Source organism: Notolepis coatsorum, assembly GCF_963971535.1.
Source record: "Notolepis coatsorum genome assembly, chromosome: 17".
In the NCBI taxonomy this organism is placed as follows: Eukaryota; Metazoa; Chordata; class Actinopteri; order Aulopiformes; family Paralepididae; genus Notolepis; species Notolepis coatsorum.
This window is the reverse complement of record NC_140181.1, coordinates 90,432,745-90,447,744: the sequence shown is the minus strand read 5'-3', so window position 1 is coordinate 90,447,744 and position 15,000 is coordinate 90,432,745. Positions and strand designations below refer to the sequence as shown.

The following is a 15,000-nucleotide window of genomic DNA, read 5'->3' as shown; positions in this document are numbered from 1 at the left end:
GCTTAAGAAGTTAACTGATCAGCGTGAGTTATGACATGTCCTTATGTCAATTTGATAGTATTTTTACATTACGTGCCTGCGCCATTGGAGACCTATTTCAGAACACGCTGCGATTCTAATCTGTAAGGGAATCGAAGTCTGTGCTAAAAGGGCTACTGACAGATGACAGCTAAACCAGTGGGGGAGTGGTTAGGGGAGTGGTTAGCGGTGTGGTTAGGGGTGGACTTAAGAGCTATTGTTCACACCTAGTACCTGACTGCCAAGGTGTTCAAAATGCAGCCAAACTTTAGATTGTCATTTCATTTGAATGTATGACACATCATTTGAAAGCTTACATTCTGTACTTTCATAATCTGTAAAGATCTAAGAAATGACAGAGGGATACATGGGCCACAAAGTACAAACCGCTGGACGGGTTGCGAGAGTTGCGAGAGGAGAGAGCGAACGAAAAAGTTGCAATGAAACGGGGAAGGGAAGGGGTTAAGTGTGGGGGGGGGGAAACACGAGAACAGACAGAGCGTTAAAAGAAAAAGCTGAGGAGAACCTAGAGGAAAGAATTCAAAGATGAGAGTGATTATTGGAGGGATAGAGAGGCTGAACGGAAGGGGTACTTCTGGCCGCTCTGAGATCCAGGGTTGCTGGGTGGGGAGGAGGAAGGTGGGGGCCGGCCGGATGGAGCCGTGAGACACGCGGGGGAACGGGGACGGCTCCTACGGAGACAAAGAGACACAAAGAAGACACAGCAGCCACTAAACTACTTGGACACACTATCACCACGTCACACGCTCCAGACAAACACACGCAAACCGGCAGAGGTGCTATGGGATGATATGGGCAAATGTTATACAGTATCTGTAGATTATTTTCATTGTGTTTATGCTTTATTAAGACATGTGCATGGAGACAAAAATAAGAGGTGAGTTTGTAAATGGTAAATGGACTGTATTTATATAACATCTTTTATCCAAAGCGCTTTACAACTTATGCCACATTCACCCATTCACTCACACATTCGCACACCGACGGCAGAGGCAACCATGCAAGGTGGCAACCTGCTCATAAGCGTTAAGTGTCATGCTCAAGGACACTATGATACGCTGCCCGGGAGGAGTGGGAATCGAACCGGGAACCTTCCGATTACCAGACGACCACTCTGCCTCCTGAGCCACTGTGTGTTGGGGAGGGAAAACGACAACAAGACACAGGTACCAGGTGCGATCACACCCTACATCAGACCGCTACATCTCGGTACTTGGCTTTTTTTCGCAGTTGCAACTACTTTTGGGGGAAACACAGACACTGTTCCTATTGACCGCCTTGTATTTGGCAGTGAATAAAAACTGAAATGTTTGTTTTGTTTAGTGCATCATGTTAAGTCAGGCAATTGCTTTCCACCACTGGCCACATTGAGCGTTCACACCATTTTAAGGCATATTTCCCCAGTCAGCTGCAGGATATCTCCTCATTTCCATACCCGGACATTTAAATCTCCAATTTACTAGTAAGAGGTAATGAGTATTTCTGGACAACTATGGTCTTCAGTGTGATTTATATCAGTGTGTTTAGTGTTTTTATGAACAAACATCATCTAATCCCTGTGTCAAAATTCAGTGTGATTGATGTAGACCAATGTATTGTGTTGGTCTGATGTATTAGGACACTCTGTACTTAATATATTTTGGTCAATAATTACAGTTTAACATATATTTCCTATGGACAGTGTACTCCTATGGACAGTGTACTCTTATGGACAGTGTACTCATATGGACAGTGTACTCATATGGACAGTGTACTCATATGGACAGTGTACTCTTATGGACAGTGTACTCATATGGACAGTGTACTCCTATGGACAGTGTACTCCTATGGACAGTGTACTCATATGGACAGTGTACTCATATGGACAGTGTACTCATATGGACAGTGTACTCATATGGACAGTGTACTCATATGGACAGTGTACTCATATGGACAGTGTACTCATACTCCATATTTGCCCAGCGTTCTTTCTGTCAGCCATGTCAGTTTAGTCAGGAGTCAGGTTGAGTTGTAGACTGGAGTCAGGTTGTAGACTGGAGCAGGAGTCAGGTCGAGGTGGAGACTGGAGCAGGAGTCAGGTTGTAGACTGGAGCAGGAGTCAGGTTGTAGACTGGAGCAGGAGTCAGGTTGAGGTGGAGACTGGAGCAGGAGTCAGGTTGAGGTGGAGACTGGAGCAGGAGTCAGGTTGAGGTGGAGACTGGAGCAGGAGTCAGGTCGAGGTTGTAGACTGGAGCAGGAGTCAGGTCGAGGTTGTAGACTGGAGCAGGAGTCAGGTTGAGGTGGAGACTGGAGCAGGAGTCAGGTTGAGGTGGAGACTGGAGCAGGAGTCAGGTCGAGGTGGAGACTGGAGCAGGAGTCAGGTCGAGGTTGTAGACTGGAGCAGGAGTCAGGTTGTAGACTGGAGCAGGAGTCAGGTTGAGGTGGAGACTGGAGCAGGAGTCAGGTTGTAGACTGGAGCAGGAGTCAGGTTGTAGACTGGAGCAGGAGTCAGGTTGAGGTGGAGACTGGAGCAGGAGTCAGGTTGAGGTGGAGACTGGAGCAGGAGTCAGGTTGTGGTGGAGACTGGAGCAGGAGTCAGGTTGAGGTGGAGACTGGAGCAGGAGTCAGGTTGAGGTGGAGACTGGAGCAGGAGTCAGGTTGAGGTGGAGACTGGAGCAGGAGTCAGGTCGTGGTGGAGACTGGAGCAGGAGTCAGGTTGAGGTGGAGACTGGAGCAGGAGTCAGGTCGTGGTGGAGACTGGAGCAGGAGTCAGGTTGAGGTGGAGACTGGAGCAGGAGTCAGGTTGAGGTGGAGACTGGAGCAGGAGTCAGGTTGTGGTGGAGACTGGAGCAGGAGTCAGGTCGAGGTGGAGACTGGAGCAGGAGTCAGGTTGTGGTGGAGACTGGAGCAGGAGTCAGGTTGTAGACTGGAGCAGGAGTCATGTCGAGGTGGAGACTGGAGCAGGAGTCAGGTTGTAGACTGGAGCAGGAGTCAGGTTGTGGTGGAGACTGGAGCAGGTGAAGAGCCAGAGGAAACCAGAGAGGCCACAGATAGCCATCCTTCTCTTCCTCGTATCACAACCTGTCCTCAGCACCTGCCTCTCCCAGCGCTGAGAGACCTGCTCGCCTCCAAGACATGGGATCAATATCTGCGTGGCTGTGTATTTGTGTGTGTATGTGTGTGTGTGTGTGTCTGTGTGTGTCTGTGTGTGTCTTTGTGTGTGTGTCTGTGTGTGTGTGTGTGTGTGTGTGTGTGTGTGTGTGTGTGTGTGTGTGTGTGTGTGTGTGTGTGTGTGTGTGTGTGTGTGTGTGTGTGTGTGTGTGTGTGTGTGTGTGTGTGTGTCTTTGTGTGTGTGTGTGTGTCTGTGTGTGTGTGTGTGTGTGTGTGTGTATGTGTGTGTGTGTGCGCACGAGTGTATGCGTATATAAGCATGCCTGTATCCACACATATGTGTTCATGCATGTGCATGTTTCTGCACGTGCGTTTATATGCATTCAGATTGGGCACCAGTGTGTGTGTGTGTGTGTGTGTGTGTGAGAAAGACGAGGCCTGGGAGAGAGAACCCCGGGCCGTCACTGTGATGTATATCACTGCAGGGCGGCGCGGGGCGAGGAGAGAGCTCTCTCCTCTGCTGTTGTAAGCTCACGGGCGTCTGTCAGGGCCCCATTCATGAAAACATCCCTTTATGATTGCATCAAGAGCTTCCCCGACGCATTGACAAATGGACCCGACAAAGAGCGCCATTAAGGAACCAAAGAGGAGCGTTTTTCACACGGGGCACCGAGTCGACGGACCCCCGGCCCATCACGGACACTCGGGGAGAAACCCTAGACTCCGTTTTTAAACATGGAACCCCATACACACACACACACATTCATGCACCTATTCATACATGTGTGTGTGTGTGTGTGTGTGTGTGTGTGTGTGTGTGTGTGTGTGTGTGTGTGTGTGTGTGTGTGTGTGTGTGTGTGTGTGTGTGTGTGTGTGTGTGTGTGTGTGTGTGTGTGTGTGTGTGTGTGTGTGTGTGTGTGTGTGTGTGTGTGTGTGTGTGTGTGTGTGTGTGTGTGTGTGTGTGTGTGTGTGTGTGTGTGTGTGTGTGTGTGTGTGTGCCTATGAATAAACCAGTGTAAAGCCTGGGACACAGTAACTCAAGCCGGGCCTTGCAGAGTGCTTCCTGCTCGCTCCAGGAAGGACAGTAAACAGACACGGTGGACTGTAAGGCGATAGGAGGGCAGTGTTTGTTCCACCGGGACAGTTAAACAGAAAGGACAATGGACAGGAGGCACCGTAAAAACGAGGGAAGGGACACTCTTACACACCAAGGTATAGTGCACACACTTACACACCAATGAAGTGCACACACTTACACACCAATGTATAGTGTACACACTTACACACCAATGTATAGTGCACACACTTACACACCAATGTATAGTGCACACACTTACACACCAATGTATAGTGCACACACTTACACACCAATGTATACTGCACACACTTACACACTAAGGTATAATGCACACACTTACACACCAAGGTACACAATACACTGTTGCATGCATTGAGTGTGGGCACACAAACATCTGCCGATGTGCAATCGGTTCTCTGTGGATAGGCGATAGAAACATGCTCAGTTCTCCATGATCATGCGATAGAGACATGCAACATGCATATAACAGACGTCCAGGGTGGCCATTCCTGCTACTGAAACATGCAGCAGTGGACTCATGCAGGTCGGAGGCCACCCGGGTGGCTTGCGGAGACGTTGTACCTTGGTCTTCATGAACTTGGAGTGGCTCTTGTAGAGCTCCACCTGCTTGAACTCATCCTGTCTGTCGTCAGGGTGGTGGATAAGCCCACTGGTCTTCATCATCTGGACCTCGTCCTCCAGGTCTCTGATATTCCTCTCTAGAGACGAGATCTTGGTGTCCTACGGGTGGACACATGGTCAGGATATGACACGGGGTCAACCAGGATATGACACTGGGTCAACCAGGATATGAGTCCAGGATATGACACTGGGTCAACCAGGATATGACACAGGGTCAACCAGGATATGACACTGGGTCAACCAGGATATGAGTCCAGGATATGACACTGGGTCAACCAGGATATGACACAGGGTCAACCAGGATATGACACAGGGTCAACCAGGATATGACACAAGGTCAACCAGGATATGACACAGGATAAACCTCATGGTTTTTGCTTTATTTAGTCTTTCTGTGAGGGACATCTGTCTAGTTCGTCTTCCTGTGAGGGACATCTGTCAATCACTGGCCTCTGTGGTTAATGGCCTCATGGTAGGGCAGGTGTGTGGGCTTGATTGCACCTGATTCAGTGCAGCTGTGCCTATGGTAGCTGAGTCTATTTAGGTTTGAGTCTCGCATGGTTATAGCTGCTTTCTCATTTCCTTTTGTGTTGGCTATCCTTCCGGTCAGGCTTGTTATATTGAAGTGTAGTGCTGATCCCTGCCCTATTCAGCATTTAGCCTTTCTTTGTAGCCATTCTTGTTTTAGGCTACTGACTTTATTTCACACTTTGTTTTATAGAAGCTGAGCCTTTTATTGTAGTGTTTCTTACTTTCTTTTCATGACAGTTTTATTTTGTTTCTTTTGGAACTGTTATTTGTCCACTACTGCAAATAAACTCCCTTAGTGGAGGTTTACTGTTATTTAAGTTTTGTATATAAACTCTGTTATTAGGAGGTGCCTTTGTGGCTTATTTAGGCTACGTTTAGACGAGCGTTTTGGGATGGAAGTCTGAACAGAAACCGCAAAAGTCGTCTTGCGGTTTCACTTTTAATTTTGCGTTTAGACGAGCGTTTTGGGGTGGAATTCTCCGTGCAGACGAGGCTGTAACGACGGAGCCCCGCTGTCACACGATTGGCGCATATGTCACATGACGTGCTGTGAAGACCCGCCCTACTCTGCCTCTGATTCGCAGACTGTGGATGGGGAATGTGATTGGACCAAAGCAGAGTCACTCACAGACATTGGGTCCAGTCACGCCGCGGGACAGATTCTTGTGTATTTAACCCTTTCACTGCCACACGACAGCCGGTTGTGTGATAGTAAAGGGTTAACCTTCTGTCGTGTGGCAGTGAAAGGGTTAAAAGTACTGCCAATGTAGCCTTCAGGTGATCGCCATGGATAGAATCAGACATGCTTTGTTTACGCTTCTAGGCTACTGGCGGCGCTGGCGCATGCCTGTGATGTAAGCAGTACGCGTGACCAGAGCCGTGACAACCCTTTCGTCATCGTTTTATGCGGTTTGACAGTTTAGATGAGAGCGCAAAGGTTTAGCGTTTCTAGGAATTCCACCCTGGAAGGTAGTCTCACTTTTTTGCGGTTTCACCCCGTAAAAACGCCGTTTCCGTATAAACGAAAGGCACATCCGAAAAAATATTTTTGCGGATTCACCTGCTAGCGTTTCCGTCTAAACGGGGCCTTAGTTTGTTTCTACAATACCTCTTTATTGAGTGTTGTCCTGTTTTTTGGACTTGATTTATTTTCTTAAATACTCACTTTGAGGCTTCCATCTGTAAAGGTTGTTTTTTGTTATTTATTTTTCCCCTTCTCCTTTCACTGCCACACGACAGAAGGTTAACCCTTTACTATCACACAACCGACGGTTGGTCGGATAGTAAAGGGTTAACCTTCTGTCGTGTGGCAGTGAAAGGGTTAACCGGCTGTCGTGTGGCAGTGAAAGGGTTAACCTTCTGTGTGTTGTCGCAGTGAAAGGGTTGATCGTTTTGGTAGTGTGGCGGTGAAAGGGTTAATGTCTGCTTGAGCAGTTTAGTGGCTATTCGTTATACGAATAACTTAAAGAGTCCCTGTTATTTGCTAGTGACCCAAACACCCACAGTCCTCACAACCAGGATATGACACTGTCTGGGTCAACCAATGTTTGACAGTGTGGCCGTATTATCAACAGGTAGGTACAGTAGCTCCTATTCCAATTATTGTTGAGACATTTCAATTAGAGGTGCTCCGATCTTTAAACATTTTATTGGCTGATTCCTATTTCTGTTTTCTAAGGAACACGCCAACTTTTGGGGAAATTAGCTTATTTGCCATCTACCCTGGAGTTAGACAAGCAGATACATACCCTTTTCTTCTCTGTGCATGCATTAGGCTTAGGGAACAGCCGCGTCATTAGCCTAGCTTAGCGTCATTCACTGGAAATAGGTGTGACAGTGTAGCCAATTCCCAACAGTCACAAAATACAACTCCAAAACGTTCCTGTAAACATGTTGTGATCTGTGTATTTACCACGTGGAGAAATAAAATACACAGGTCACAACATGTTTACAGGAAAGTTTTGGAGTTGTATTTGGAGTGTATTTCGTGACTGTTGGGAACTAGGCTACACTGGCACACCTACTTCCAGTGAATGACGCTAAGCTAGGCTAACAGTGTGGCTGCTCCCTAAGCCTAATGCATGCACAGAGAAGAAAAGGGTATGTATCTACAGTATATGTAATAAATAATATGTATATTTTTGTATGTTTGATTTTACAAAACAGGGGAAGTTCTCGATAAGCCTCTAGGCTTCTAATCTTCTCCTACACAATTTGGTTATGTTTTATTTTATTTTTTTAAACTTTTTTTTAACTCTTTGTGTTAATAAATTAATACAAATACAAAATATCTGCTTGTCTAACTCCAGGGTAGATGGCAAATAAGCTAATTTCCCAAAAATATGGCGTGTTCCTTTAATAGTCTGACCTGCCAATTCAGATCTTGGCTGATTTAAAATGTTCGTACTTAGAACTATAATTAACAGCGTACACATTTTTTTTCTAATTGTATGTTCATAAGAAAACATTGACTATTAAATAACGTTTACATTTTCTCAAATTGGACCAGGTTACAGGACCTTCTCTCACTCAACAAATCTCAAGAGACTCTGGGTTTGAATCCAGCTGTCAGCGGTACCTCCGGCTTGGTCAGTCGTCCCTACGAACACAATATTGGCAGTGTTCGCGGGTGGGGAGCCGGTGCGATATGAGTCCTGGTCATTGCAAACAGCGACTCCTACGCCTGCCTGTTCAGCAGGGAGGGGATCTGGGGGAAATAGCGTGAACCTCCACACACGTTACGTAACGTTCCCCCAGTGAAACTCCTCGCTGTCAGGTGAAAAGAAGCGGCTGGCTACTCCACATATATATCGGAGGAGGCATGTGGTAGTTCTACACCCTCCCCAGACTGACAGTGGGGCAATGCGACCAGGAAGGGAATTGGCATAACGACTAAATTGGGCGATGGGAGAAAATTATAGAAAGGCAAAAAAAGAAAAAAAAAAAAAATAACAATAATAATAATAATAATAATAATAATAATAATAATAATAATAATAATAATAATAATAATAATAATAATAATAATAATAATAATAATAATAATAATAATAATAATAATAATAATAATAATAATAATAATAATAATAATAATAATAATAATAATAATAATAATAATAATAATAATAATAATAATAATAATAATAATAATAATAATAACTGCTCCAGGTTATTGTATCAAAACATTAGGATGTTTAATTCATTTTGAGTACATACATAAACATAACAGCCTATACTTATCGTGTAACCAGGTTTATGGCACCTGCGGTGCCTCGAGCCTGGCCAGTTTAAGAAATTATTGCCACACCAATGACTTTGATTGACAGCCTAGTGTGCTACGCTAGACCCATGCTGCACACACTGTTTACTGGACTAATCAAGGTGAAAATCGATCTTAGTAGCTCCTGGAGTTAGTTTTAGTAGAAGAGCCACAATGGTAGGTCTATTTTACCCTGCAATCTAAAAACAACTGTCATTGCAGCTACAGTATGTTAGATAGATATTTGTTAGATAGTTACCTATCAAGCTAATGTTGTTAGCAACTCAAGAGGCTCACCAAGCTGACAGACACAGGAGCGGAAGGTTGTGCTCCTACAGCTGCCTATTTTGGCCTCGCAAATTGAGCGCTTTGTGTCTTCTTCACTCGCGGTGAACAACTTCCACTGACAACATGTTTTGCGCTATGGTAAATTTGACCGGCGCAGAATCGGATTGCTACTCGGCTGGCCACCGGTCAGGGCCAAACGCGACCGGCTGGCCGATCGATCAGTGCACCTCCTAATTTAAATACCTTCCAACGAAATGCGGTGGATCACATGCAGAAAAGCCCACGGAGAGGAACAGAAAGAGGCCAGAGAGAATGTGGGCTCCATCAAAAACAGAAGCAATGACTCCAGACTTTGATGGTAGATCAAAGAGGGAAAAGGGCTAAAAATATCTTTCAACGTTTGGAAATATGCACGCCTGAACACAGCAACGGGGATTCGGCACATTATGACTGAAGCAAGGCACAAAAGACACAACTCTGTACCTAAGAGGCCTATAGCTAGACCTGGATCTAGATTCAGAACACACAGTATTATGTCTCTGTGAGTGGGAATATGGGTATGGTTCTTATGTACCCCAGTTGCTATTGCATGTACTTATTTGTGTTTCGTATATGTACATGCTTACCAACTGTTTCGCCTCTTTTATAGCAACACTACTATCACCGACATCTAAGAAGGGAGATCCCCCCTTGAACGGCCCTTCTAAGGTTTCTCCCCTCCACATTGCCTGTGGTGCTTTGTTCCTATTGCTAGGTTTTTAGTGAGTTTTTCCTGACCTTCGCGTGGGAGTGTTGCATTCATTTATTTATTTATTTATTTTACATTTCATTTTGGATTTCATGGTGTTTTTGTTTTGTTCTTGATTTATCCTGATGTTTCTTCTCGACTTGTTTAAAGAAGACGTGTCCGGCCCATGGGGACATTAACCCTTTCACTGCCGCACTACCAAATGGTTAACCCTTTCACTGTGACAATACATAAGGTTGACCCTTTCACTGCCGCACGGCAGCAGGTTAACCATTTCACTGCCACACTACAGCAGTGTGATAGTACAGGGTTAACATTCTGTAGTGTGGTAGTGAAAGGGTTAACGTGTGTTGTCGGGCCTTACAAATACATTTGATTTGATTTTATTTGAATAGCAGGGGGAAGCCCGGGGACTGCACAGCAGACCGTGTTGAGCGGTGGCCCGCCTGTGTCCCTGCAACGTATGTGTACTGTACTGTATGAGGGAATGGAAGGCTCAGTCATCATGGACAGGTCCTAGAGGTCGTTCAGCTCGATGGGATCAGATATATACGTTCAATTGTGAACCTTGGACGGGAGATGCACGGGAGACGGGAGATGCGGAGTAATTGAATAAATGGAAGCAGATCGCATGATGCCGTCCGCAGAAAACCACAGGCAACATGCACGCATCTGACCCCTATTACATCCACCTGACATCAGCCCCGACTGGTGTCCTTATATACTTATATTATTACTTATATATTACTTATATTATTATTATTATACTTATATTATCGACCTTATATACCATCCTGTACGCACACGTGCATGCGCATACAGTAGACGTAAATACACTGGAGAGTTTGTATATGCATGCACACAGAGAAACAGAAATGTGTACACACATAAATCCATACACATACACACACACACACACATACACACATCCACATATAAAACACATGCATGTGACACCCATTCACTACCGGAAGAGCATACGATCACAGACACACAATATACTGGGACTGGGCAATATATTGATATATCAAATTTATCTGGTAATACATTGCTATTACTCATTGATCATCTAAAGTATGTGTTTTTTTTATATCATTAATCTTGCAAAATGATGTATGATCTACAATTGATGATAAAAAGCAAACGTTATGTCAGATTTCTCACTAACTGGTCTCTGAAATATACAATTTGAATATGTATCACACTTTCCATTACCCTGCAGTTACCAATTGGGTTATCTTACGTGTGATTTATCATCCCTGATCAGGTATTGATATATGTGTGTGTGTATATATATAAACCCTTGAGGGCTTTTGTGGAGGAACTCCCTGCATGTTACCTTTTATTGCTGTAAATCTTGTGTTTTTAATATATAAAAAAATGTTATATCAATATTCACATTACTCATTATTATTATTATTATTATTATTATTATTATTATTATTATTATTATTATTATTATTATTATTATTATTATTATTATTGTTATTGTTGTTGTTGTTGTTGTTGTTGTTGTTGTTGTTGTTGTTGTTGTTGTTGTTGTTAATAATTTCTAAATTGCCCAGCCCTAACACACATACTCTCTTCTCAAGGTATCCTCCTCTAAGCCGTATCTATATTTCTCTCCTACACACTGTGCTCTGTGTTTTGGATCTGGGTGGAACGGTTCACAAAAATCACGGTTCGGTTCAGATAACTTTTTTTGGGGTCACGGTTTTCGGTTCAGTATGGTTCAGCGGGAAAAATGCCATTGCTAATTCAAATAGTATTTGGTAAAAGAAAATTATAATTAGTTTTGCCTTCAATGCATTAGCTGATGACATAAGGAACACATTATACTATTATAAATTATTTGTTAATTATTCATAAATATAATGGAATTCTTTTGGGGGGGGCAGTCTGGTAACTTTGCTCTGGTTGTCCGTCCCTCTGTGTAGCCTGTGGACGTCTTGGTTAACTCAATTTTAACAATTCTGCCTTCTGTTTGTTCCAAGTCTGGACATGACCTGCTGCTGCAGTAACTATGAGAGGAGCTATTAACACTGTGGCTCGACGTTATGTACTGAAATAACAAACCACCCATTAAGGATTTGCAATGGTAGACAAAAGTAAATCTGTAACAGCAGACTTAAACGATGCTGGAAAATATGATGTGCTATAGCTGGTCTTGTCCACTTTACCAGTAGCCACATTTCCAAGATAAACTGACTGACACAGCTGCACTCACCGCCTCACCTGGACAAACTAAAAGGTCCCGCTCGGTTTTGGATTTAAATGCTTTCTTCCATTCTTAGTGTTGCATGACAGTAAATGGAAATCGTTAATGGTCAGTTATACAAACAGAAGTACTCCATACACACAGGAGTGATGTATTGGGCTACTGCAAAGGGTTCCACACAGTACCAAAGTAAACCCAGGAGTGATGTATTGGGCTACTGCAAAGGGTTCCACACAGTACCAAAGGCAGGGGTGTAAAGTACTTGAGTAATTGTACTTTGTTACAATACTTAAATACTGTTTTGGGGGATTTGTACTTTACTAGAGTATTATTAGGTTTGTATACTTGTACTTTTACTCAATTACATTTCAGAGAAGAAAAACATACGTTGTACTCCTTATATTTAAAATGCAGACCTACAAAGTACAAATCTTGCAGGTCCAACGATTTTAATGAGTATATTTGTTTCTCTGGCCGAACTAACGCTAACGTTATTAATCCTGCGGCTGCACTTTATTTAAAAACAGCCAATCAAATCCCCATCAATGGAAAATGAGCCCGCCCATACCCATGCAGATTGGTCCTTGTGCAAGACTAGAAAGCGGGGATCTTACTAGTTTTTACTTTTACTTTTTAGTACTTGAGTACATTTAAAAATAGAAACTTTTTTACTTTTACTCAAGTGTGTTTTTAGCCAGATACTCTGACTTTTACTTGAGTACGATTTTGAGACGGTACCCATACTTTCACTTAAGTATAATTTCTGGGTACGTTTTACACCCCTGACCAAAGTAAACCGAACGGTCTCTAGGTTCCCCCCGAACCGTGATTGTCGAACCGAACAGTTCACATTTTTTTACACAGTCCGTTCCATCCCTATAGTTTTGAATATGCGTTGTGTTGCAGCGAGCAGCCACTAGAGGGCGGGGACGGCAGAGTCATCCAACAGAGAAGACCAAGGCAAAGACAGACATTTAAAGAGACAATATAAACATTTAATAAAAACATCAAAGTGCATAATGGAAGCGGAAGCGGAAGACACTCCAGAGCGAGAACATGCAGAAAGAGAGACTGTTTTCAAACCACTGAGGGATTCGGATGCAGAAAACAGTGTCAATATGGTCGAGAATCCGTGTCGCTTTGAGGACTCATTACCGTACCTGCCAGATCACATCGGGATCAAAACAGAATGGAGGGGCGGCTGTCTGAAAACACACAATGGGAGATAACACACCGTTCAGTTGACAGAACAGCACAACGCACACACCGTTCAGTTGACGGAACAGCACAACGCACACGGTCACATGTCAACACTGGTCACGACATTAGAAGCAAGAAAACACGTTTCAGCTCAGTTGTATATAAAGTGTGGGAAATAACACAGCAAGAGAGCATATCCAAAACAAAATGCATGCAACTATCCCCTCGTGAATAACACTCTGTGGTCCAACCTCAACCCCAACAGTCACCATAGAAACTAAACGTTCTCTCTCTCTCTCTCTCTCTCTCTCTCTCTCTCTCTCTCTCTCTCTCTCTCTCTCTCTCTCTCTCTCTCTCTCTCTCTCTCTCTCTCTCTCTCTCTATCTCTCTCTCTCTCTCTCAGTCTGTCTCTCTCTCTGAATCTCTCTCTCTCTCTCTGAATCTCTCCATCGTAAGTCTCAGCTCCTTCTGACTGTTGTTAGCTTGTTTTTGCTTTCTCTAATTCCAGTCAGACTTAATCTGGCCGCTCTCACATGCACCCAGTCTCACTGGATCCATCCCTCTCTAGCACATGTGCACTTTGTTAATGGGCAGACAAATCACAGAGTATGTGTGAAAAATAACTGTGGTTTCGCTGTAAAACAACCACATTTTTGGGTGGAAGCACAGGCTGAATGAACATGAAACGTGTGTGCGTGTGTGTGTGTGTGCGCGTGTGTGTGCGCACATGTGTGTGTATGTGTGCGTGTGTGCTCGTGTGCACATAAACACATGTGGAGTCAACTGCTTTTTTCACAGCTCCCACAGACTTCAAAGGGTCGAGATGAGAGTGAAAGCTTCCATATGTGACATTTGAAACAAATTGAATAAGTGCTCGACTCTGCAAGGGCCAATAATGGACTTTCCTTGGGTATGGCCCTCATATAGACACTATAGGCAACAACAAGACCCTTTCAAACAGCCGGCATCTGTGTGTGTGTGTGTGTGTGTGTGTGTGTGTGTGTGTGTGTGTGTGTGTGTGTGTGTGTGTGTGTGTGTGTGTGTGTGTGTGTGTGTGGTGTGTGTGTGTGTGTGTGGTGTGTGGTGTGTGTGTGTGTGTGTGTGTGTGTGTGTGTGTGTGTGTGTGTGTGTGTGTGTGTGTGTGTGTGTGTGTGTGTGTGTGTGTGTGTGTGTGTGTGTGTGTGTGTGTGTGTGTGTGTGTGTGTGTGTGTGTGTGTGTGTGTGTGTGTGTGTGTGTGTGTGTGTGTGTGTGTGTGTGTGTGTGTGTGTGTGTGTGTGTGTGTGTGTGTGTGTGTGTGTGTGTGTGTGTGTGTGTGTGTGTGTGTGTGTGTGTGTGTGTGTGTGTGTGTGTGTGTGTGTGTGTGTGTCCGTGTGCGTGTGTGTGTGACGTGTGTGTGTGCGTGTGTGTGTGTGTGTGTGTGTGTGTGTGTGTGTGTGTGTGCGTGCGTGCGTGCGTGCGTGCGTGCGTGCGTGCGTGCGTGCGTGCGTGCGTGTAACTGGATCCTCTACCAAATCTCAGGTTACGGCAGTGTTTATCAATAATGTATAATATGGTATATTAGTATGACGCTGATATTAATGTCACCGCTGCAAACTATGATAGTTGAACCGAGATCAGCAGTGCCGTCCTTTTCTATGCCTACACTGTGCCACTGAAAACCTTTCTGCGCTGGCCCTGAATCAGTTTGACCACAAACCTCACATTTCATTAATTCATTAGTCGATCCCTTAACGAGACCGCCGGTGCATTACTGTGAGGCCGAGGTGCTTAAATAAAGTAATCAGTCATCTGATCTGGGACCACCTACGGGGCCCTCCCTGTACGGCGTCCTGCCACCGTTCAGTGTTGTCGAGGCTGATCTGAGGTCAGTCGGAGCGCGTGCCTCCTACCTTCATATCAATGACAG

At 44.5% G+C, this 15,000-nt stretch overlaps 1 protein-coding gene across 1 annotated transcript in view; it reads right to left on the bottom strand.

Moving 5' to 3' along the window:
• The window catches only part of LOC311244137 (uncharacterized protein), a gene marked incomplete at both ends in the record, with an annotated part of 181,694 nt that overhangs the window by 115,116 nt on the left and 51,578 nt on the right, over positions 1-15,000 (bottom strand). The window contains 2 exons of the mRNA XM_084333545.1: positions 612-710; positions 4,790-4,948. Coding sequence (XP_084189671.1) covers positions 612-710; positions 4,790-4,948 — 258 coding nt within the window. The remainder of the gene's footprint in view (positions 1-611; positions 711-4,789; positions 4,949-15,000) is intronic.